The sequence below is a fragment of the Pollicipes pollicipes genome, unplaced genomic scaffold, assembly GCF_011947565.3.
Source record: "Pollicipes pollicipes isolate AB1234 unplaced genomic scaffold, Ppol_2.1 Scaffold_6686;HRSCAF=7923_pilon_pilon_pilon, whole genome shotgun sequence".
In the NCBI taxonomy this organism is placed as follows: domain Eukaryota; kingdom Metazoa; phylum Arthropoda; class Thecostraca; order Pollicipedomorpha; family Pollicipedidae; genus Pollicipes; species Pollicipes pollicipes.
In genome coordinates, this window is record NW_023596921.1 from 36288307 (window position 1) to 36313320 (window position 25014).

General features: G+C 57.6%; 1 protein-coding gene across 1 annotated transcript; it reads left to right on the forward strand.

Annotated features, from left to right (window-relative positions):
* Positions 1 to 1594: 1594 nt before the first annotated feature.
* LOC119107156 (cap-specific mRNA (nucleoside-2'-O-)-methyltransferase 2) lies at positions 1595 to 19044 on the forward strand (the record flags this gene model as incomplete). Its single annotated transcript, XM_037230526.1, is given in 7 exon segments — positions 1595 to 1982; positions 2278 to 2439; positions 3057 to 3212; positions 13939 to 14157; positions 17749 to 17916; positions 18352 to 18562; positions 18966 to 19044. Coding segments are annotated over 7 exon segments (1169 nt in total), but the record flags the coding sequence as incomplete, so codon positions are not given.
* Between the last annotated feature and the right edge of the window lie 5970 nt (positions 19045 to 25014).

Sequence of the window (25014 nt, forward strand, 5' to 3'; positions counted from 1 at the left end):
ACGAACACCAGATATGAATGAATTGACGAGTGTATTCGTCCCGGCCTTGATCGCCGTATCGTTAATGGAGTGGCATGATTTATATGACGTTCTTATGGCGTCATGGCAGCCTGGGTGACCTTGAAATAGTCTTACCGAAGGAGTATTCAGGCTCGCGGACGTGTGGTTCAGAAAATAGAGCGGCTTAGATCTTAGGGAGGGCATGGCTGTGAATTGCATCGTACGATCTTCAAGATAGCGATTTCAGGTCAAAACCCCACACAAATGTGGAACATTCCTTTTAAAGGGAGCTAAAGGAACAAACTGGGAGGTATAAAGTCTCGGTTGGGACCATGGACGGCCAGTTGCCGTAAGGTGAAGCGGGATGAAGTAGCGCTATGCCGCCTGAGAATAGCACATACATACGCGACTCACAGGTGCTTGTTATGTTGGGAAGGCCGACCACAATGTCTTTGTTGTGGGGAACGTTATGCCGTACTGCATGCGTTGATGGGTTGTACCCACCTCGCTTTGGAACACATACGTCATTTCGGACCAGGGTCCGTGCGTCAGACGCTCTCTGGTGTCTTGGTAGATGACTCGAGTTTGGTAAAGGACGGTCATGTTTTGAGTTTTAAATTGAAGCACGCTTTAAAAATCGGAATGCTCGACTCATTGCAGGATAGATGCGCAAAGCGAAGATCTTTTTTCATGCTCTGTGCCCACCCCACCCCCTCCCCACCTTCTAAATTGGGTAGACTCATGCTCGTGAATAGTATTTTATAGCATTTCATTTGATTTCAGTGATGCCACGTCGTAACATGTTTCCACTTTCCGTGGGATGAATTCCGTTTGAATTCTGTTTCATGGCCTTGCTTGCTAACCACATTCACTCTGTGAATAATACCAGTACACAATCCTGAGTTGTGCCCACATTCGATCCGGGACCGTTTGGCAGATGTGCCGATCGCGCAGCCAGCGCGACTGGTCACAGCGGCGGCGTCCTGCTGTTACAGCGGCGCCAGTCGGCCGGGCAGCTAGCAGCCTCACCGCTGCTGGTCCAGGTCCCAGCACAGCGGCTGGACGCTCTGATTGGCCAGCTGTCCAGCCTGCGCGACCAGCTGGGCGCGCTGGCGAGGCGCTCCTGAGCCGGACACGGCCGCTCGTCGGCCGACCCCACATGGCCGGCTGCTCCGAGGTCATCTGGGTCAGCCGCCCCTGGCGTCTGGGCCAGCCACACCTCAGCCGGCCGCCTCCGCGTCAGCCTGTCTGGAGTCCGTCGCTCCTGAGTTGGCCATCCTTCGTTCCTGGGCCAGCTGGGGTGACCGCTCCTGAGCCCATCTGAGGTCATCGCCCCTGAGCCAGCTGAGGTGACCGCTCCATGAGCCAGCTGAGGTGACCCTCCCAGCCTGCGTCCGAGCCGGCCGCTCCAGAGCCAGCTGAGGTGACCGCTCCTGAGCCAGCTGAGGTGACCCCCAGCCCGCGTCTGAGCCGGCCGCTCCAGAGCCAGCTGAGGTGACCGCTCCTGAGCCAGCTGAGGTGACCCCCAGCCCGCGTCTGAGCCGGCCGCTCCAGAGCCAGCTGAGGTGACCGCTCCTGAGCCAGCTGAGGTGACCCCCCAGCCCGCGTCTGAGCCGGCCGCTCCAGAGCCAGCTGAGGTGACCGCTCCTGAGCCAGCTGAGGTGACCCCCAGCCCGCGTCTGAGCCGGCCGCTCCTGAGCCAGCTGAGGTGACCGCTCCTGAGCCAGCTGAGGTCACCGTTCCTGAGCCAGCTGAGGGTGACTCCCCAGCCTGCGTCCGAGCCGGCCGCTCCCAGGGTCGCCGGTGCCATGTCGGGCCACCACCGGAAGCGCGGCCGCTGGGCGGCGGCGGCGGCGGCCGAGCCGGACCACGTGCGCCGCCAGGTGGAGGCGCTGTTTAGCCGCCGGTTCGACTTCTGCGCGGCCGAGCACGACTGGAGGCTGCCGGAGCCGGAGCACATGTTCCCTGATGACGAGTGGCAGGTGAGGCGCCCTCTCCACGCGCGGAGGACGCCGGTGGCACGTCGTGGCAGGGAGTCAGAGGTGCTGCACCACGCGGTCTGAACTGCCGCCAGAGCGTGGCTACCTGTACCTCAGTGAACAGACCTGTATTAGAGAAACGAAGTGTGTAAATGCGGATGTATTTGTGTTTCGAAAGAGGGCTTTTATTTTACGGCGATTTACAGTCCCGAGGATAACTTGGCTTTTGTGGGTGGTTCAGCCCTCTCTCTGCCCGGTTATGTATCACCTCTCACTAGTTCCTGATCTTCACCTCCAGGTGGCAGAGCTGCAGACTATGAAGCACGAGCTGAACGCCGTCAAGGCGCTGCTTAGTGACAAGGACATCTCCACCTGGCACGAGCACACATCGGCCACAAACCGGGCTGGCCTGGTGGTGCCCACAGTCAAGCGTCACATTCGGCCCGAGATGGGCACACAGGTGCGTCGCTGGGCCTCGGCTCGACCTGAGGCCGGCTCGGCTCTGCTCGAGGCCGGCCCGGCCCGGCTCCAGGCCGGCCCGGCCCGGCTCGAGGCCAGCCCGGCCCGGCTCTAGACTGGCTCGGCTCGGCTCGGCTCCGCTCTGCTCGAGGCCGACCCGGCCCTGCTCGGCTCGGCCCGGGGGTGGCGGCCATGGGACGGTTGGCTGGAAGCGCGGTCAGGACGCGGTCGGGTCCGCACTCCGAAAACGAAATGGTGACATTACGAGCTTGGAGATCACGGCCTGCAGACGTATGGGCTAGAATGGTTGTATTTTGCCTGATTCTGATTTGTAAATCACGAGCTGCAGCTGTCAGGGGTTTTAAGTCGTCTTTGGAACGTACGCCAGCGGAGCGCGTTTTAGAAGTGCGTAGGCCCACAAATGTTTTTGGGGGGTAGATTCGGTCTGGCCCGCCGCGTGAAACGCCTGAAAGTGATCTATACTTATTGCTCCTTTTTGCGGCCAAGAAATGTACTAGGTTTTCAAAAAAGGCTTGACAGTTTTTGCCATATGTTATTGAACGATCTCGTTTGTGTAGCATTGCGGCGCCAGTTTTACGTGTGTGCTCTGGCGGCCAGGCGTGGTGCAAGTTTTACGAGCTGCTGAGCCTGGGCTCTGTGCTGCCGCCGGCCTGTGCGGATGGCGGCCGGCTGGTGTCGCTGCATCTCTGCGAGGCTCCCGGCGCCTTCGTCACCGCTCTCAACCACTACTGCATCCTGAACGGTGTCGAGGAGGTCAGTACCGCCCCGTCGCTGCCGGGACCGCTGGTTGTCACGGCTTGTAAAGAGCGCTTGCGTGGTTTCTGTGTGCAGTTGGTTTGAGAGTGGTTGTCAGAAGGAGAATGCCGCATTGGTGTTCATATTTCATTCCATGACAGGTGTCATAAAATACGGTGCTTGGACTATCACATCCACATACGCAACAGAACGGCGAGGTATATGTTTTACACGGCGTTGTTTCCGTGCGCCGCGGAGACCACTCCGGCCCTGAAAACAATGAAACCGTGCCGACTCGAGAGCCCATCGGGGTCAGATCGGAAGGCGCCGGCGCGCGGCAGCGGCCGCTGCCGGATCAAGGCACAGGGTGTGGACGGCTGGTGTCGGCCGCCGCGCTTGGACGGCCGGCCGTCAGCGGTGCCGGGCGGCGTCCGCCGCCGCCACTCGGCGCTAGTTGCTGTCGCGCTCGAAGAACATGTAGCCGATGAGGAAGGTGGCGCCGAAGAGCGTTGCCTTGGTGGCCGGGTCGAGGCCGTGCGGGAAGGTGACGCCGAACGTGGAGGCGTCGGTGAACACCTCCTTGGTCATGCCGCCCCACTGCTTGGTGATGGTGCCCACCTGGCGGCTGCCGTCGGCCGACATCACGGGGAAGTCGACGTCGGCGCAACACTTGCAGACACAGCAGGGGCCGTGGATCTGCAGGCGCACCTGGCCGTCGGGACCGCGCACGCTGAAGCTCGGCTTCATCACCGACCACTCCTGCGTGACGGTGCCCATCGGCATGCCGCCGGCGCTCACCTCCAGCTCCTGCAGACAGCAGAAGCAGCAGCAGCACTGGCACCTGCCGGCGGCGGGCGCGGCGTGTCAAGCGGGCGGGCGGCGCGGCGGACGCGCGGCCCTACGGCAGGCTAGGCGAGTGTGCTCGACACGGCGGCCGGTTTGGGTGTGGCAGCGGGTCTGGCTATGTCTGGTTGGCGTGCGTCCAGCAGCTGAGTGAAAGTGGCATGCTTGTTTTTACCTTTGCATAAACAAATTTGGTGGGATAAATTTCGCCCCGGTAAAAAATGTTCTTGAGCTGTGCACATTACGCTGCGTAGTGCTGTAAGAAATAAGCTCCATTGAATGTGGTATCGATGGGGATTGCGGTGCATTATGGTTGCATCAACGCGAGACCTGTGCCGTGAGTTATTACAATGAACAGAAAATCGCCCCTCCTGAGCATTTTTAGTTTGCTAGAACAGGTGAGGTACATAGTTCTACCTTTGCACGGCTTCTGCTGCCGGGTTTACTGTAAAAGAGCATTCTGTCCATGGTTTGCTTCCACTCGCTTACCTCGTTCGGTATTCCAGTGGTGTTGTCGTCTGCCCCCCCCCCCCCCCCCCCACACACACACGCTCCTTCTCTCTGACATCTCGCTCTCTCGCCTCCCATTCCACCACGCTGTCAGACTCTGCACACCTCCACATGCCCGCCACTGCATCAGCCCGGGGCGGCCGTGGTGCCGGCCGCCGCCAGCCGCTGTGCTGCTAGGCGGACGGTCCCTTCATCGACCTCCTGCTTACTTGAGCGGCCGTTCCATGGAGAGCACCTCCACCTGCGCGGCGTCCACGACGCTCATGCGGAACGGTCGGCCGCGGCCGCAGCAGCAGCGCGTGCAGCAGCCGCTCTGTTCGGCCGCGTAGTACACCGCCTGGCCGGTGGACGTCTTGATCACGTACTTGTTGGCCGTCTCAAAGCCGGTGAACGCCTCCAGCAGTTCCATCTGGCGGCGCAGAGCGGAGCGACTGCGGCTCTGACTTGGGGCGACGCTGACGCAAGGGCTCGGACGTGCGGTGGTTGTGCTGGGACGGCGGAGAGGGCGTGGCAAGGGTTTACGACGGGGCGGCTCTGGCTTGGGTCGTGCGACGCTGACGCAAGATTCTGACGCAGGGCTTCAGTATGGGGTAGTTGTGGCTGGCATCTGAGAGAGGCCGAGAAGGAAGATGACAAGGCGACTTGGGCTCGGGGGCAAAAGACTCGTCCGGTAGGATGTTGGCACTACGGTCCCGTCTGGCTTCCGGCGACTCAGAGAGCCTGGATGCCGACCCACTCCAGCGCAGGACCTTTGCAAACCCGGGCTACGACGGGGCTGGGCAACATCTGTCAGTTCAGTGCTATCACATACGCGCACTAGTTTCCATTAGGTGGTTCACAACTGTCCAGTCGGTTTTGGAACGGCGCCGCGGCCCACCCTCCGCCCGTTACCGGGGCTGCTCTGGTCACACAACCAAAGATGAGCACGAGGCTTCGTATGCCCTCGACCAGCAGCGGAGCGGTCCACCCAGGGACTCTGGCGCCATGTAGGCACGCGACGGGGTCACCGCGAAGCTGACCTTTTGTTGGACCACGAGCTGGTCGGCATAGGCCAGCGCCTCCAGACCTGAAATCGACATGTTTGGTGTTGTCACAGATGCAAGCAGCATGTGGCGTCATCAGCAGCATGTGACGCGATTGTGGCGTCATCAGCAGCACGTGACGCGATTCAACGCTTCGTGCGTTTGGGCTGCGTCGACGCTTGAGTGCGTTTCGGCTGAGAAATGATTGTGATGCATTCGAAGAGCCTGTTGCATTGGTCTATTCTACGCGGAACTCTTGGTCCCATGGGAGCGGAGCTTGTTCCACAAGTGCTGCGAATGCGAGCAGGTCACCATGGCAGGCGTTGTGACGATCGTATGGGGGCGGAGCTTGTTCCACAAATGTTGCAAGCAGGTCACCATGGCAAGCGTCGCGGCGACTGAACGGCCGTTTGCTTTTCATTATGCCGGGCGTCGCCCGTGGCTCCGTTGCCAACGTTACTGACTGGTAGTTCGGCATGTCTCGCTGTTTGCAGGTAATTGAGCTCCTGTCAGTGAGTATCGCACATCTAAAAAGAACTCGAAAGCTCAAAACAGTAGCAAGATGATAGAGCTTCACCTGCAGAAGTGTCCAGCAGCACAGAAGAACGCTCTCACCCTTCTGTTCACGGGAAATAAAAGCGACACTGGAAGGCTAGGCAGATGTAGGGTATCGTCCTTCACTCAGCTCATACTTTACACTGGACACCAGCCTGTCCTCGACACCACAGGTGTAGGAGCAGGGGCGGGGGGGGGGGAGGCGGGGAGGAGCGAAGACCACTGACCTCGTGGCCAGCCGGGCGCCGTGGTCTGGAGCGTGCCCTGTTGGGCGACCAGCATTGGCTGTCCGCCGGCCATCACCAGCCCGAGCGGCTGCGGCTGCTGCATGGTCGGAGCCGGCCCCACCTGTGACGGCACCATCATCGCTGCGAGCCGTCCGAAACGTTCGCACGGTCCGCTCCGTCCGCCGCTCCTGAGTCGTCCGTTCCGCTCGTTTCGTTTGTTCTGTTAGCTCCTCACGTTCCGTCAGCAGCTGCGCCCGTCCGCTCCGCCCGTCCGCTCCGCCCGGGCCGCCGAGTACGACTGCCGTTGCCCGCTGCCTGGGTAACGGCGGCCCGGTATTGACGTTATATCGAGGAGGCGGCGTCGCCGTGTGGTCATTGTGGTGGCCCGGCAGTCACCAACTAACGGTGTCATTGGGGCTTTCTACGCCTTCAGTAGCTGGGATTATGGTGTCTCTCGCTTACCTCTCACTCTGGCGGAAAGGACGGGAACCGCGCAGAATCGAACCCCGTACCCCCGGTTGCCCAGACTCGCAGGTGAACCGCTAAAAAAAAAACGCCACGAGCGCCCCGTCCGGCCAGCGCGGCGTGTTCCATGATCGGGGCGAAGGAGGGTTACGGCCCGGTGGCGACCGTCATGTGTGCGTAATGGCCAGCATGTGCACTCTGAGCACTTCGCCCTGATCCGATTGTCATTTGACCATTCCTCCTGAGATACAGACCGGGCGTGTATTTACACTGAACAAGCGCAGGTACTCGGAACAGGTGGATCGATGTGTGCTGACGTCGACTCCGCGCTGACGGAACGCGTGCTCCACACCCATTTGCGGACTCACGTGGCTGTTGGCAGTTAATTTGCCCTACATTTACCCGTATCGCGTAAGATTTGTGTTCTGGGGCCAGTTTTATAATAAAAATTTATCACCGCTCCTTGCCAAAAAAAAATAACTCAACCAAAAAAAATTCCGCCGCTTACGGAGTTTTATTAACGGTCCTGCCACCCAACATTAATTTCTCTGATGAAGGCTTTTCTAAACGCAGTCAGCTGTTGCCTGTCAGAAGTGCCATATGCTATCGTATCGCAAACAAACATTTGTTTATTTTTGCGACGGTCGATTATGCTCATTGAGAACGACAAATAGTTTTGTTACTTCTTAAGTGAATACTTAACCACAAGCATGCCACAAGTAATTCAATGAAAACATTGACGTGCATACTTTGAATAAATTACCCAGTTATTATATCATTGGCGAAATATTGCACACAAAATTAGGGGAATGGCGTTTGAATTATGGTACCATGTGATCAGGCACCTATCCACTACCATTGACTGAAATCCCATGGCATATGCCCCCCGCCCCCTTGTCCGATCCATCTCCTGGTTTAATGACGCCGCTTGCAGCCCCGCGTATGAATATTTCACTGTTTGGCGCATGCGTGCACGGTACCTACCTACCAAGGAATACACCTGGGTATCCCATCCTCCCCTGATCTCCCCATAACCAACTTACCCTGGTGGCAGAGAAATTGAAAGAAGGTCGTAGAATCTAAGCAAATGGGTGTAGTGGGATGTAGAATACAGGCAGGCGGGTAGGCTTCTGTCCAGGCACACAACCAGGTACAGTTACGCATGTCTTCACTCGAAGCAACGCGAGGCCGTTGGTGTCGGTCTGCCTAGGCGTCCATTATCACGTTCTAAGGAGCTCAGGGTTTTACTGTGGCGAATATTTCCTATTTTTACAACAGTTCAAACCTGACAAGCGTATTATTCCTTTTGTTCGCTTCCATCCTTTTCAGCCCAAATTTTAGCCCGCATTTATCCGTTGCCAATCACAACCCTCAGCTGCAACCCCGCCGCCAAAACTGATACCACCGGCAGCTGCTGTTTCAAGGACGGCGTGCGCCGAATGCGTCAACGACAGGGTTGACAACGACGCTTGGCGCTGGGGAACAGGAACAAAAATTGTACTACTTGGCGCATGGGCACCTAAGGGGTGCCATGGTTAGCGCCGACGGCGGACCGTTCGAGAGCCAACGCGCGTTTTACAGGTGCCTGAGAGGACAATGCATCCTAGCATGGTCATGTAGGTAGACTTCTAGCTACCTACTACCAATGCATAACGCCTACCTTCCCAATGACACGGTTACCACACAAACTGGTAGCCTTTGCTGAATATGCCAGATATCTACCCTGATTGCGTTACATAGCAATGGTGTCCTACCTCTACTTTCGCAAGCTATTTGAACACAAATTAGGCGGAGGCAGGTCTTTGTTTTTTAGAAAAAAATGCCGACATGGTAACAGAAAAAAAACGCTGTATTTTGCTCACGGCAATGCCAACAACATTTAAAGTTCCAAGCAGTTTGCATGATCTTGCTGTCGCTGCCAGTTGATGGACCTGATGAGGGCGTTCGACACCGGGACCTCGAAATCGGATAGCGTCTGCTGTCTTTGATCTGCAACCAGAGACAGAGCATCAATCATGGAATGCATTGGTTTTACTCATATCGTCATCAGAGTTGCGTATACACTTGCCGGAATATCTGCAGGTCGTTACACTCTACCTACATGTCCAGTTTACATGCGGAATATATATTAGTTGAACACAAGTGCATACAACAGCGATAGGGGAGGGGGTGTTCAACAATCACCTTAAAATGCAAAAACCTTGAGTTCGAAATGGAATAGGAATGATATTAATGGATGGGGACCTATACCCGATTAGATTTAGTACCTCCAAACCCACCAGGTGAAACATAAAATTAAGGTCTCATAAAAATCATGGAACACTGTGTCCTGATCTTCCAGTCCCACGTGCAGCCTCAAGCAACCTGTGGCCCACAACATCGCCGAGGAGCCCACAGCGAACATTAGTTAAAAGTGATGGAAAACAGGGGCGCAGTAGGGTTTCATAGGGGCTGCCCTGTTTAATTATGTGCTGTGGATTATGTGCTATAATATAATTAACATTGTCAATAGCAAAATATGCTATCAGTCTAATGATTGGGGAACATTCACAGCCTTAGCCTGTTCTCATTGTATTAGTGTCCATTGCATGTATGGGAACTTGACAACGCGGAGGTGTGCATCAACCTAGCTGCTTTGATCCGGAGGGTAGCCTTTGCCCTCCCCTTTTTGTTTGTCATATTGCTATTCCATACCAAAATGTAAGCAGTACAGTTATGCATACTTGGACAAGGTACTTTAGCACATGAGGGCAAATCTGAATGAATGCAGCCATTAGTCGCGGTTTCGTCACAACTTAGTCAGCACAGGGGTGAGAGAGGCTATCTGGTGCACCAGGGGTTAGGGGGGGGGGGGGAGCAACAGGTAACTTCATCATAGAAACTATTGAACCTATGCTGCTGCCAAGGAGTGTAAAGGTGGTGGGCCGGATGTGGAGGGGGGGGGGGGCTGCCGCTAGATAAATCACTGACTTCACAGAAAGAGGGGCAAGCAATCGCAACCAGGGAAGCAAATAGCAATGCCATCTAAGTTGCATATAAAAAGGAGACATTTAGTCCACTGTATACATCTAAGATGACTAGTTCAAAGGGCCTTTTAAGATATCTATCCGCTGAAGCATTGTGTTGTTCCCCTTTCCCTAACCACTAGAAATAATACAAATGCTTCAGGTACTCATTCGTGACTTCAGACCACTGGTTACCACCCAAGCATGGGCCATGAATGGGGAGGGAGAGGAGGTGGGGGCAGGGAGAACTGTCGCACAAATAAGGGCAAGCTTTGACATAAACTCCCCCTCCCCTCCATCCAGCATCTAGAGAGGTTGCACTGCTACGCCGCCCCCCCCCCCGGGGGGGGGGGGGGGGGCGGCGTAGTGTCTGTGTCTTAGCGTGCTACAATCAGCAAGATGTTGAAATGTGGGTAAAGCTGTGATTTATCCAGCAAAAGTGCAAATATCTATAAATCGAGGCCCACCTGTACGCTGTAGCATGTTCCTGAATCCTGGGCAATGTTTTCAGCGACGTTCCTTGTAGTCTATGCTTGTGCGTCTTACACGCATGGGGTAGAACCAAGGTACCACAAAGGCATCTCGGAGCATGATGTACACCGCTGGTCCTCATCAGTAGCCTGTTGCCCTTAGCCTGATGTAGCCTTATTTTGATTTCACCATCAATCGGGTGGGGACAAAACGATACAAGCCAAGCAATGTAGATGCATGCACCCTGAAGCTAAGTTTCTGAGCCATTGCAACCTACTTAGGGCGCATTTTGATAAAAGTACGTCGGCCTTGATTAAAAAAACGCAGCGACGAGGTTGATTTTTTATCGGCCCATTTTCTACAATAACTGCGCATTTACCATTGCGCTTCTCGCCGCACAATTTGTTTATAAAACTCGATGGTGAAAAAGCGCTCCCGACGACGGAGGATTTTCATGGAGGATAATTTTTTTACTCCGTGCTTTATAAAACTCGGAGGAGGAAGATCTGAGAAAAATTGCCTGCGCTGAGGGTATTCTTTTTATAAAACTGGCCTCTGATCCGTTTTTAGCGGTAGTTTAACCGTTATCACGACATTGATGTTACGGCAAAGACTCCTTCCGACAGGAGTGCCGCACGACAAAATTATGCTTCAGAAACTTATACACTTCATTACATCTACTGCAAGAACTTATATAGTCTTTACGTGCATTCGACGTTACTTCCACTGCAAAAACTCATGCACGACATGAGTGGTTCACGACCAAACTTATACTGCAAAAAGCTATACCCGTCAATGCTTCTGTAGCAGGCTTATACAACATTCCCTTTACTCATATGTGACGTACTTCTACTCCGAGGAGCTATATGTGACTTTAGTGCTGTACCAGGGACGTAGTTTCACGAAATGAGATGGGTGTAGGTGGTGGCTGAACCGTGAAAAAATGACCCAACCCACACTTAAAGTATGCCAAGGAGCCGGTTTCTCCCAGATTTGGCCCATTTTCTTCCGAAGGTTTTGGGGCTTCATCCCCTTGCCCCAACTAAAAAGGAAGCTACACCCCTGTGCTACTCAACAGAGCTTGAAAAGCAATCAAAAACTTCTATTAAGAGATTATGGCCTTCATTTTTCCTGTTGCAGAAACCTATACAGTCCTTACGTATGTTCGATATTACTTCTCGCACAAAGACTACGCGATATGGGCGCAAGTTTAACCATCAGTGCTCCAACCCATGAATTAAGCCTGGCCAAAGTTCCGGAGGAAAAGAACTCATCGCAACACTTGGCTGGGCGAAGTCAGGCTGGAGGTCGCCCACTCCATGGAATCGAAACATTATTCCTGCCGTAAACATTGCGAGCGCTAAACCTATGACGGCAATTCATCTCTTTTACCGAACAGAGGTGTGGTTCACTGTCGTGGAGTTGCAGAACAAGCGTGGAAGCTGAACAGGGGAAACAACCAAACCTGCCCCAAAATACGCTATACGCGGTGTTTGCCCCGAATGTGGCACACCTTCATATCACAGATGAATTGTGAATGGGGTCTCCCACTGAATACAAAGCTAAACCACTGATCTGGCCTTCATTGAAGCGTGTCATTACTTCAACTGCAATTATTTATATAATGCTCAAGTACAAGCTTTCTAATAGTGGTACCAAGTTTTGTCGCGTAGCATATATCATGCTCCAGTACAGGTTTTCTAGTACTGGTATCGGGTTTTGTCGCGTAGCATATATAATGCTCCAGTGCAAGTTTTCTAGTACTGGCACCAAGTTTTGTCGCGTAGGACCAATGTGTGTAACTATTGGCAGTAGAAGTTGGGTCGTAGCACAGCTGTCGGCAGAAGTTTTTGCTGCAGCACGAATGTTGTGCAGTCGGTGGCACTGATTTGGAGTCAGTTTAAACACCGCCGCGCAGCGTGATGATGCGCAGATTGGGCAGGTGTCAGATGTTTGGTTCAAGTCCGTCTCTGAAGGATCTCACACTGTTCGGGAGTTGGCAGCACTGAGGAGCGATCGCCTGGACCCGCGATCAACACTGCGCCAACTGCAGCGCCCGCGCCAGCGGGCTCGCGGGTACTGCCGGCCATAAACAGCGTCTTTGGCTCCGCGACGCGTCCTCTGGAAGCGGGCTGACCATGGGTCACAGGAGCGCTCCTTCCCGCCAGGGCTAGGAGATCTGCACCGCCGGCTGCGTGCCAGCCGGCCTTGACGGGCGTCTGGACGGCGGTGTAGTGATCAAGACTGCACCGCAGGGATGCCGAGCACCGCACCGCCGTGCTTGATGGGCCAATGCTGCGACATTAGCCAGATCACCTTTGTGATGTCACCCAGAAATTAGAGTTGTCTAGCTCATGCGCATTACATCGATTGGGAGATGGGCGGATTGCGGTGGGTTGTAATGCTAGGGGCCTTCATCGGCTGTACGGTATTACCTCTGCGATCGGCTGTAGTGTGAGCGGCCTTCAGGGTCTGTACGGTAGTACCTCAGCAATTCGGTTGTAGCATGAGAGGCCCTCAGCGGCTGTACAGTCTTACCTCTACAATTCGGCTGCGCATACATGTGGTGTGCGGGGATGGCTGCTGATCGATATTTGCACGTGCTAGCAAAGCTCTTCGCGCTCAAAATAGTCATTTCAGCGTCCGGAGCCCATCATCAATCGATTTTGTGGATTGATCGGATTTGTCGCACGCGGCCAGGTTTCCGGGCCACCATTGTACCAGTAAGTACCACGTTGAGGCGAAGGAGCTGCGAGGTTCTCAAGTGCGCGCCATGCGGGCGGTTTGGGACCTCTGGCACGGATACTTCGGGAAAGTCCAGCTTGAAGCCGCGCCGCAGAGCCGGCCGGTGGCGAAGGTGTCCTTGACGGCCTCCGTGACGTCCGTCGCGCATCGGTCCAGCTTGAAGCCGCGCCGCAGACCCTGCCGGTGGCGAAGGTGTCGTTGACGGCCTCCGTGACGTCCGTCGCTCATCAGTCCAGCTTGAAGCCGCACCGCAGACCCGGCCGGTGGCGAAGGTGTCCGCGACGTCCGTCACACATGGGTCCACCTTTGCCGACGCCGTTACCACGTCGCCGTTAACTCGATATGCTCAGCATTCAGAGTTCATTGCGGTCGTGTGTATCGGTCGCCAGGCAACAAGGTCAATGGCTCAATACTCTGACGTCCCCGGCTTTCGCCGTCTCTTTCTGTCCCGAGTTTTGTGTGACGAGTCGGGCCGGTCGTCGGACCGGGACAATGCGGCCGTGAATACGCAGCAGCGCATGCGGCAGCCGGGCTCTCGGTTGTATGCTCGCGACATTGGCGAAGGCCGCGGCCGGGAATCGATGACCGTTGTTCTTTGGTGTTGTCGGACGAAAAGGAAGGGGCTCCCGTGGGTCTCGCCTTGGTTATGCAGCATGGTGCAAAGGAGCTCTTGTGATGTTTTTTGTTCGAATGGTGAATTATCAGAAGTCTCGAAACAGCTGCTCATTTGACGTCGGCCTTTGAAGCATGCACTTATGGAGAAGCGCGTAACGTTTCTCAAGATTTCCCCGGACGGGTCATTAGTGTAAGTAAACGAAACCGCTGACACCTCCGTGCAGCTGTGTTCTCCAATATGACACCCGAGAAGCCCGTGAAACCCCGTACTCCGCCCCGTCAACAGTGGGACTGGCATGCTACCACGCTGAACCCGTACTACGAGGCCAACCCGCTGAGCCGTATGATCTCGGACGACCGGTTCATCCTGCACACCCTGTCACGCTGGCACTTCGGCGCCGACGACACGGGCGACCTGATGAACCCGGCCAACGCCGACCACCTGATCGAGGTCACCGGCGCCGGGGTCAACCTGGTGACGGCCGACGGCAGCGTGGACTGTCAGGTCAGTGGCCGGGGCGCGGGTCAGATGTCAGACGCCGCGGGCTAGCCAGGGCGGGGGAGGGCGGCACGAGATTCACGGGTGAAGGCGGAGGCAGGCTCGGTGACTCGCGACGGGGGAGATAGGCCGTAGGTTAGGGACGGGAGAGGAGGCAGAGACCGGTGAGGTAAGGTAAGCCGAACAGGTAAGCGGGCTCGGGGCCGTGACGTGTGGTTGTACCGGGAAGAGGGTAGAGACCGGTGAGCGTGGCCGGACAGGTAAGCGGGCTCGGGGCCGTGACGTGTGGTTGTACCGGGAAGAGGGGTAGAGACCGGTGAGCGTGGCCGGACATGTAAGGAGGCCCGGGGCCCCGACGTGGCGGCGTGGCGGGGAAGGGGGGGGGGCAAAAAACCGGTGAGCAGGCTCGGAACCCTGGCGTGGCGTTGTACCGGGGAGGGGGGGGGGGGCAGAGACCGGTGAGCGTAGCCGAGCAGGTGAGCAGGCTCGGAGCCCTGGCGTGGCGTTGTACCGGGGAGGGGGGAGACAGAGACCGGTGAGCGTAGGCGAGCAGATGAGCACGCTCGGGGCCCTGACGTAGCGTTGTACCGGGGAGGGGGGGGAGGGGACAGAGACCGGCGAGCGTAGGCGAGCAGATGAGCACGCTCGGGGCCCTGACGTAGCGTTGTACCGGGGAGGGGGGGGGGGGGCAGAGACCAGTGAGCGTAGGCGAGCAGATGAGCACGCTCGGGGCCCTGACGTAGCGTTGTATCGGGGAGGGGGGGGGGGGGGCAGAGACCAGTGAGCGTAGCCGAGCAGATGAGCACGCTCGGGGCCCTGACGTGGCGTTGTATCGGGGAGGGAAGGGGGTGGGGACCGGCGAGTGTAGCCATGGATGTAAGCAGCCCCGGGGCCCTGACGTGGCGGCGTGTCGGGGAGAGGAGGGGAGAGGACAGAGGCTGGTAAGCGTAGCCGTACATGTAAGGAGGCCCGGGGCCTTGACTTGGCGGCATGTCGGGGGAGGGGAGGGGTGGAGACCTGTAGTGAGCCGGGTGGGTGACCAGGCCCCGGGCCCTGGCGTGGCGGCGTGTCGGGGGAGGGGAGGGAGTGGAGACCTGTGAGTGAGCCGGGCGGGTGAGCAGCCCCCGGACCCTGACGTGGCGGCGTGTCGGGGGAGGGGAGGGGGTGGAGACCTGTGAGTGAGCCGGGCGGGTGAGCAGCCCCCGGACCCTGACGTGGCGGCGTGTGGCGGGGAGGGGAGGGGGCAGAGACCGGTGAGTGGGCCGGGCGGGTGAGCAGGCCCCGAGCCCTGACGTGGCGCTACACACCTGTCTTGTTCGTGGCTCCCGTGACTCCGGACATGTGTCAGTCGGCTGCAGCTGGGTGGAGTCGTTGGCCGGACTCCAGGCCGCCGAATTGCCCGCTCACAACGGAGCCGACTCATGTGGTGTCTGTTGCGTTATTAGGGGTTGTTATGTGCATATTGGGCTGTTTGCTGCGTCTTGGTTCGTAACGAAGCTATGACATATTTTGCGCTCGTTTGCTGCATGTTGCGTGCCTTGTTTTCCTACCAACCTGCTATTGTGATGGCATGAATGAGCCTCATCATAATTTTGTGCGGCTAAATTTGGTCGTGCGTCGTTCTTACATCATCATGGGGATCGCCTCGCCGCGGTAGCAGTGCACATGGTTTTCACGAGTACTCGCTGTCGCGAATAGTAGCTTACATCGATTGTCAGCATCGATACAGTCATCGTGCCATCGCTTCACATTCACTTACACTGTTTGCTGGTGAACCTGCAAGTGTAGCCGCGTGCCATACGGTGCTCGCCCCCATGTCGGAGCGCTTCGGCACAGGAACGTGAGCAAGCTTGATTGCTGATGTACATGTTGCTTGCGTGGCCTATACGCCCGCGGTCATTTGCGTACATGCCTACCGAGTAGCACACAAGTTATGGGCGTTGATGGCCGTCGCTGTCGATGCACCTAAACCTCCACTGGTCGTAATGGCACACATAATTACGTCTTCACCGCTATCTATTTCTTTGCGTGACTGTTAATGATAACATCGATTTCCTGAATGAACAAAGACTGTGGCGCCCCAATTACTGACCCCGCAAATTCCCCTAGGTCCGAACGTTCCTCGCCAGCTCCCCGAGTGGGCATTAAAATACGGAAGTACTGTTACCAAAGACAAGTGGGGTGTTTTTGTTTCGGCTTAGCTTAGCGGCAAAATTTACAGCATGCGGTGCGTGGTCGATCGTGTTTAGACGTTTGGTGGGTAAAGCACGTGCGTGGGCAGATGAGTTTGTTTGCATACTGGCGACAAAGCAGGCGCCATCGAACACAGCGAAGTTGCTTGCTTTGAGCTGTACGGGCGACAAACCAGGCGCGACTGAACGCGGCGAAATTGTTTTATTTGAGCGTCACTGACGACAAACCAGGTGCTATCCAACACGCGAAATTGCTTGATTTGATCGTATGCGCTGGAATAGTACGTTTCTTGGTATTCTGCGTGTCGTGTTGCTATGCTGTGAAGGAAGGCCAGACAGTTTCCGGGATATTTTATTCGAATCTCGCACGACGAGCGGACGCGGCTGGAGGGGGCCAACGTCACTGATGTTTATAGAGCCACGACAGCAGTGGAACGAAGCCTTCTTCGGTTCTCGGTTTGCGAACCCGCAGTTTTTCCTGCAGTGGTGTCGGCTCGGCTTCGGCTTTTAGCGGATTCTCACGGCTGACCGGCTTTGGTCTCATCTTTACGCCAGTTTCAGCGGTCGGCTATGGCTTTATTTTTGTGTTAGTTTTGTGCGCAGGCTTGACTTCGGCTTCCAAGTATTTTTTTTTTTTTAATCCTGGCTCTAGCTTTGGTTTCATGCGATCTTGAATTGCTCGGTGCACTTTTTTCATGATAGTTTTCTTTGCAGTTGCGGCCTTGCTAAAGAATACAGTAAAAGGAAACACAAAGGCAATCGCCTATTCGAGGCTTCGGTCAATATATGTCTGAAAGCCAAAAGTAGCAGCGGAAGACGGCCTGAGAATTGAGCGTTGGAAACGGTGGGCACAGACTTATGTACAAGAAGAGGTTTTTAGTCAGAAAAAAATAGTACGTCCGTAATGCTAACTCGTCTGTCTCAATCACTCCGCATCACCCCGCAAGACCCTGATGATATTTTGTGACGCCATACATACATACAGTTTCAGCAGACGGGAGACGATTTTCGTGTAGGAAAACGTCGTCGTACACTAAAATAACTAGGCCGAAGCCATGTCTTAACTAATGGGGTCAGCTTTGGCTGCCCGTTTCGCAAGTTCGAAGCCCCTGACTTCAGCTTCGGTTTCGTGTTAACGAAATAATTATCACGTTTCAAAAATGCATAGCCGCTGGCGTGGGCTTAGGCTTCGGCTCCACGTTCTTGTTCGGCTTCAGGTGGGTCTTTGAAGCCTGGTTTGGTCACGACAGCGTATTTGCCTCCAGAGTCTCTGCCCCGTTCGTACACTGTAGGCCATCCCGCCAGGGAAGCTTCAGCCACACCTGCACACTGTGACCGGGACGGACCTGGCCGCGACGTGTATCCGGCGCGTGAGCGTGACACGGGACCCGCTGACCTGTGGCAGGGCGAGCCGGCCGAGCAGGAGCGGATAGTGGCTGGCCTGCACCACTGCGAGGTGTGGTGCGCCCTGCGTGCCCTCCAGCCCGGCGGCACGCTGGTCGTCAAGATGTTCACGTTCTACGAGTCCGGCTCCGTGTGCCTGCTGTTCCTGCTCAGCTGCTGCTTCGCCGAGGTGGGTCGGCTGCTGGCCGTCCGCGGCCGCTCCAGCCGCCCCGAAACAGCCGTGCAGCGGCGCCTCGTGCGTGTGCGTGTCCAGGGGTCATGTGGCGGGGTTGCCGCGCTGACCGTAGCGGTCACGCACGCTCGAAGGCGCCTGACGATAAATTTAACATGTTTCACGCCGCCGGAGGGGTGCGGTGCTGTTCCAACAGGTTAGCCCGATTAAAGGGCATCCGCGTGACATTTGGAATACTCTGCTGCGTTCACCGTCCTACGCCGCATTGGCAAACGTGGAAAGGGAAAAACCGTGTGACAGGTGCCAGCTTTGTCTCAAGTTTAGTTTCGTTTTCATGGATCTGCGCTGTTTTGTACCGATTTCGATAGCCGCTCTCCGGCGGCCAGGCAATTGTCCCCCTGCCCTGACCGTCCCCTGACCCATGTCGGCCAGGTGAGCGTGGTCAAGCCGTCGTGCAGCAAGTCGGGCAACTCGGAGGTGTACGTGATGTGCCGACGGCTGGCGGCGGGCCCGCTCAGCGGCGGCCACCTGGAGCGGTGGCGGCGGCGCTACGGGGCCGACGGCCGCCAGCCGCTCTTCGCCCGACACCACGTGCCCGACACGTTCATCCGAACAGCTGGTGCAGTGCGCCAGGCTGTTCAAGGTTGGTGTCAAAGGCTGTTCACAGCGGCAGCCGGCGATGAGAGAAAGTGAGAGACGCTTTGTAGCCGGACCTGCCTTGTTCACATTTCTTTTGCCGTCAGTGCAAAGGTGCAAATACACAAACAATCATGTGGAGAGATCTGGAGTCTTCTTCTTCCTGAGAGAGCTGAGAGAGAGAGAGTGAGAGGTGGAGAAGAGAGCTGCTTCCAGACATAGCTTACACTTCATAACTCGGTGTTTTGTTCAGTCCACTTAACTATTCCCTGTCTACTCAGCGTTACGAATAGCAGACGTCCATGGTGCTGACATGCTGTCCGTTTGTTGCCCGTGATGGGAGCCGTCTTCCCCACTGAACCTGACCTGACCTGACCTGACGTGACCCGGCGCCGGCCGTTGATTGCCAGACGTCACAGGAGGCGGAGATCGCTCGGAACCTGCAGCTGCACGAGCGGGCGGATGGCGCCGCCTGGCGCGAGGTGGACGGCCGTCAGAGAGGCGGTCGCCGCCCAGTTCCTGCAGCGCTGCCGCCTGGCGCCCATAGATAAGACGCTGAAGCTGAGCCACCCGGTCGATCCCCGGCTCTACAACGTCGTTCCAGGTGAGCGGGTGGCCCAGCTAGGGACGCCTCGATCTGTCCTGAATGGGGGACGGGAGCCGACTGTCGCGCCGCGGCCTTCGGAATGAAGCCGTTCGGTGTCGCGCGGCGAGCAGGAAGACCGGCTCGTGCAACAATGTTAGGTCTCGTCCCGTCGAGGACGATTGATAGCCGGCGGCGGTACTCGCTCTCATTCACCAAGTAGCCCTTCCCGGACTGTTCGTTGTTACTCAGCGTGTGCTGGCGGCCGTCACACAAAGTAGCTTACGGGGTTTAAAGCCGGTCCAGGTGTTAAGTTCACTCATGGTATGATACTGTTTGCTGGGTTGTGATTGATGAAAAGAGTACATCACCAGCTATCATGCATAACCTGATCGTTTGTATTAACTATGGGGCTTTGGTGGATGACCGTGAGGAGTTTTGAAAATATCTCGGAGGCCGCGGTTTCATATCGGGACGTGCGCCATCCTGCAGCCAGCCATGCAGCGCACGCCCGCCGCCGTCTGACATCGCCGCTGTCTCCCAGGTGGAGAACAAGGCCGGCACCGGCACCTACGAGCAGCGCAACCGGGCCGCGTTCGGACCGGGACCGGCTGGCGGCGGCCGCCCGGCAGCTGGCCGTGCTGGCCGCGCCGCCGCCGGCCGCCGAGCTGGAGTGGCGGCCAGCGCCGGCCGCCGCCGACTTCCGGCAGGCGGCCAGCCGCGCCGAAGGGTCTGCCGCCGGCGCGGCTGCACGCCTGCAAGTTCTGCTCGCTGCGTCTGCTGAAGCTGCACGGTCGCGTGGCGGCGGCGGCGGCGCGGTGCCTGCCGGCCGAGCCCGGCGACGAGCGAGGCGCTCGGGTGGCGCGCGTCGAGGACGGTGTGTGCTCGTCTCCCTGCCGTGACCGCGCCGAGCCGTGGCCCTGTGACGCCGACACGGTGACGACGCTGCGCGCGGCGGCGGCGCTGCTGCGGGCCGGGCGAGACGCTCGAGCTGCGCGGTCTCTTTCTCTTCCACCGGCTCAACATCGGCCTGCTGCAGCTGGCGGCGGCGTTGTTCGAGCGGGCGGCGCTCCTGCCGCCGCCGGCCGGTCGGCCGCGGCCGTGCGTGGCGCTGCGCGGCGCCCGTGATCCACCGGCGCTGCTGGCGCTGCTGGACACGGTGCTGCAGGTGCTGACGCCGCGCACGCTGTCGCTGTTGCCGGTGACAGAGTTGTGTCTGCGCCGGGCGTGGAGCAGCTGGTGGCCTACAATGACAGGCTGCTGCGGCTGATCACGGCTGACCTGCTGGAGCAGGTTGGCGCCGGGCAGACGGCAGCTGAAGAGGAGCCGTCCGGGACCGGGCCGGCCGACCTGCTGGAGCGAGACGGACAGCGGCAGACGCCCAGCGAGCCGTGCGAGGCGGTGAAGCTGACTGAAGAGCGGCAGGCCTTGAGCGGTCAGTGCGATCAGTTGGAGCGAGTTGGAGGCGGACAGGTGGTCAGCGACCAGTGCGATCAGCTGGAGCGGGTTGGAGGCGGACGGGTGATCAGCGATCAGTGTGACCAGTTGGAGCGGACTGGAGGGGGACAGGCGGTGAGCGGGCAGTGTGACGCGTTGCAGCTCACTGGAGCGATGCAGACAGAGACTACCGCGGTGGTTTGAGACGCGACTGTGCAGCCACCTGGCCACAGATTCCCGAGACGCCGTGATGCGGTCGCCGGGGTGAAGTGGGACCCCGGCGTGGCACGTGGTGACCGAACGCGCCGGGCGCGGACCGGGAGTGACCGCTCTGCGGCGGCCGACCGCTGCGCTCCGTTTTGGGCCGCTGGAAGGGCAGCCCGATGAGCCCTTGCAGGAATGGTAGATCACGGACGGGTGACAGTGTGATCGTATGGTGCGAAGAGGATCGGTTTGTTTACTGGAGGCTTCAGCTATTTGACGATCTTTTGGATTGGCTGGCTCGTGGAGGAACTGTGCCGGCCTGCTGTCGTGGCGTGCCTTCCGGGTTGTTGCTCAAGCACGGTATGGCTTCGCGATGGCTGGCACCCGGGCCACGCGCCACGTGGAGGCTGCGTCTGCACGGCGGTTTACATCAATCGACTGATAGTGTCGGCTGTGGGATGGCACGGGGCTGTGTGTATTCCCACATTGTTTCCAATAAACGGGCTGCAATTGCCAATAGCTTTAACATGCGTCCTGGGTTTGTCAGAATGGGACGATGGGAAGGGGGGGGGGGGGGGGGGCGGGGAGCTGCACCTCGCTCTCAGCTCCCGCCGCGTCGGCGCCACGGAAATGTTAACATGGTGATTTCGAGTTGACTATCTCTTGAACGGAAGCCATGAATGGTTGCCATGACAGTCTCACAGTAGCCGTACGTTAGGGACCAACATGTTACCGCCGTTTAAACGGTTAGTAGCCAAATATCGAAAGGAACATGTCGACTGTTGCATGGCAATTGCATATTACATATGTTTTTCGCTGAGCTCGTGGAATGGGCCGAACCAGCCAAGCTGGGCAATGTTCTGCCTTATGCACACGATAAGTAGAGGCACCTCATGACGTAACTTGGTACCAACGACCATGCACTGAAGAATCGTAAGTTCTGAACTGAAGGAGTGATGTCCGTTTCTGTTGTCAAAGTCGGTATACCGGCTGCTTGGAGGTTTGCTGTGTGGTGTATGGTTGAGACGGGCTACCTGACTCAAGCATTTGTTCATTTGTTTACTTTCCTTGATATGTAAGGTCCAGCCTTCATGGTATTGTTAGCAAATGTCTAATGCACATACAGCTCGTTCTGTTAAGAAGGTAAACCCTCCATATGTATTGCATCTGTTTTTGCGCTCTTTCTTGAAAGTTCTCGCGACTAGAGCTCAAAGGTGGGCAAAGGCCGTAGAAATATTGAACCTATCTCTGTGCCAGCGGTTGGTGCCCACGTGGGCTGACAGTTTTTAACGGTTGCCGTAGGCTTTCTCTGAAAGTATTTTACATAGAGCATGCTCTTGCCTTAGCATTGAAAATATGATGTGTTACAACCAGGCTTTCCGGCCTTATGAGGAAATCCATCGTGCGCACATGGAAACCAGATATAGTGGAAATTTGTCGGCGGTGCACCCTTCACAGTACCCGGACGTGTAACCGTCCCGCCCTAAACTGCAAAACGCTGTAGCCGACGCAACCATCCCGCTCATCCTGCTTATGCCGCCTAACGCCATGCGACACAGGACCGCACACTCAGAAAAGGTGTACAACAAAGACGATGCGAAATTGGTTAAATAAATAACCCTGTACAACTATGCAATGGTCTGAAGCGAGTTGGGGCAATAACATTACGTTTTGGGGGGGCGCCACCGCGCTTGGCTTGAGCATGCATCCGGGCCTCTGTTCACGTTGACAAGCCTTCGCCAGCTGACGGCAGCCCGACTGGTGACGTCGCGATCCGTCAGCTGACGCCAGCCCCGCCTGGTGACGTCACGGTTCGCCAGCTGACGCCAGCCCCGACTGGTGACGTCGCGATCCTCAGCTGACGGCAGCCCCCGACTGGTGACGTCGCGATCCGCCCTGACGGCAGCTGCGGGTGACGTCGCGAGCAGCTCGCTCGTGTTCCCCTCAGCCCACCACTATTCCAGCGCTCTGCTCGGGGTGGGGAAGTACGACAGCGTACCCCAGATGAGTTACGCGCGCGTTTCATGTGTATGTACTGATCTATTACCAACGACGGTGAGAATCATCACAATGGAACGGGCCCACCGGTCGCCGGCGCCCTATGTACACTCACGACACACGCAGACGGCGCGCACGGACGCTCCGGCGCGACAGGGCAGCGGCCGCAACGGACGGCGCTACGCTTCCCACAAGGCCAGTCGGCACGCCCACTGTCAACGGTGGCGGTGGCAGTGGCTGATAACACACCGGCTGCGCCTTTCACGTCGACAATAAAACAGGAAACGGACAGTCCACCAATAAATACTCTCTCACACACCCCGCAGGCAACGTGAGCAAATTTTCAGAGTGGTTCCGCACCGTCCCGAGCGATCGCGGATGAAAGAAACCTGCGCAAACTCTGTCTTTTCTCGCCAGGGAGGGGAGGGTGTCGGTCGGGGATGAAATGGGGGCACCACGATGGTGGCGCGGGAGGGGGGGGGGGACGTTCGAGCGCCGAGACGATAGGGGGACTAGCTACGTTCTACTCTACACTAGGGGCTCCGTCAAGCCCTCCAGAGTCGGGCCGCTCATTATCCGCCGCCGCTGAGATCATCGGTGAAGGAAAGCGGGGGGGGGGGGGGGCATACTGGGAGGCATTACCCACCGATACGCGGAAGAAAAGCGTCGCGTGTCAGCGGATCAAGAGTGGTCAGGCAACTGGGCTATTCAAAATGAATTGAGAAGGTAGAAAACCAGACGGCTTACCAACGACAATTTTCCAGGTGTTACTACTTCAGACCAAGCAAGCGCCGTTACAAGCAACAAAATCCCCAACATACGAAAATCACGTAAAGGTCTTGTTTGTAGAAACGCAACTTGAGGTAAGGATTTCTGACATACATTTTGGTAAAACCAATCAAAGGCAGTGGGAGCTGTACGCACCACAAAAGTGAAAGACGCGCGGAATCAGTGTGAGGTATTTCGTTGTCGATAGAATGTGAGGAAGAGGATAAACATGCACATGGGATGGGTGCGAGATGTGTGGATGTTGAAGGCAGGGCGCGGCGGACCGTCCGTGTCCTGCAGTCCCGTGACAGCTGGCAGCGGTCGGACAGTGATCGTTCGCTCCGGGATATCGCAGTCACTCGGCTTGAATCCATCAACCAACCACCCATTCACGCACACACACACACGGTTGGGCCAGCTATGACCGGAAGACAGTGGACATGGGGACACGGGCCAGCTGAACGCCGCCGCTCTGGCTGCCTGGCGGCGCTCCCCCCCCCCCCCCCCCCAGCTCTCCCGAGACCGATCCGCTCCCGGCTCAACTAAAACACAACAGCGTGCACACAGACAACTCAAACCTGCGGCGTGACAGACGCACTGCCAGACGCCCGGCAGGCAGACACGCACACACACACACGCACACACACACACGCACATACGCGCACGCACGCTCGCACGCACGCACACACGCGCGCGCGCGCACGCACGCGCACACGCATACACAACACACACCCGCACGCGCGCACACGCACACACGCACGCGCACGCACACGCACGCACGCGCACGCACACGTACGCGCACGCACGCGCACCGCACGCACGCACCTGTCACGCGCCGCGGAGTTATGGTTGACGCAGCCTGATGCGTATGGACTGATGGACTGACTAGGAGTGAGGCCTCGGTGCGCGACAGTAGTTCGCCGGCCCGCCGCCGCGCGGCGCCACCTGTCTGAGCGGAAGCGCCGCCGCCGTCGTGGCGCGCGCCGGCGGCGGTGTGCGCCACGCACGGACCGATTTGCGACGGAACAACACGAGATCGTCTGGCAGGTGACAGTGGGCGCAGCCGCGCCGACGCGACGTCCCGGGACAGCGCGAGATCGGACGCCGGCCTGCCGCGGCCGCCCGCCAATGGCACTCGGGGAGTTGGCAGTGTACGGGCAGTGACGGTATTGTACTACATGACAGTCTGCTTGTCGGCGTGCGCCTATGTACAAAACACTATAAAAATGGACTGGAGACGCCGTGCCTCCGATGCCGCCACGCGAGCGACCATCCTCTTCTACTGGCAGTGCAATTGCTGGTCACTCTCCTCCGGCCCACCGGGCAGCGCCCCTGGCGGCCGGGGTGAAAACACGTGATGGCCGGGACGCCCCGGCCGGCCGTGACGCCTCGCTCGCACAACATCGCTAAATTCCAACCATTTGTACTGAGGTCCGCTGGCGGCGGCGCACAGCTGCCTGGAGGGGGCT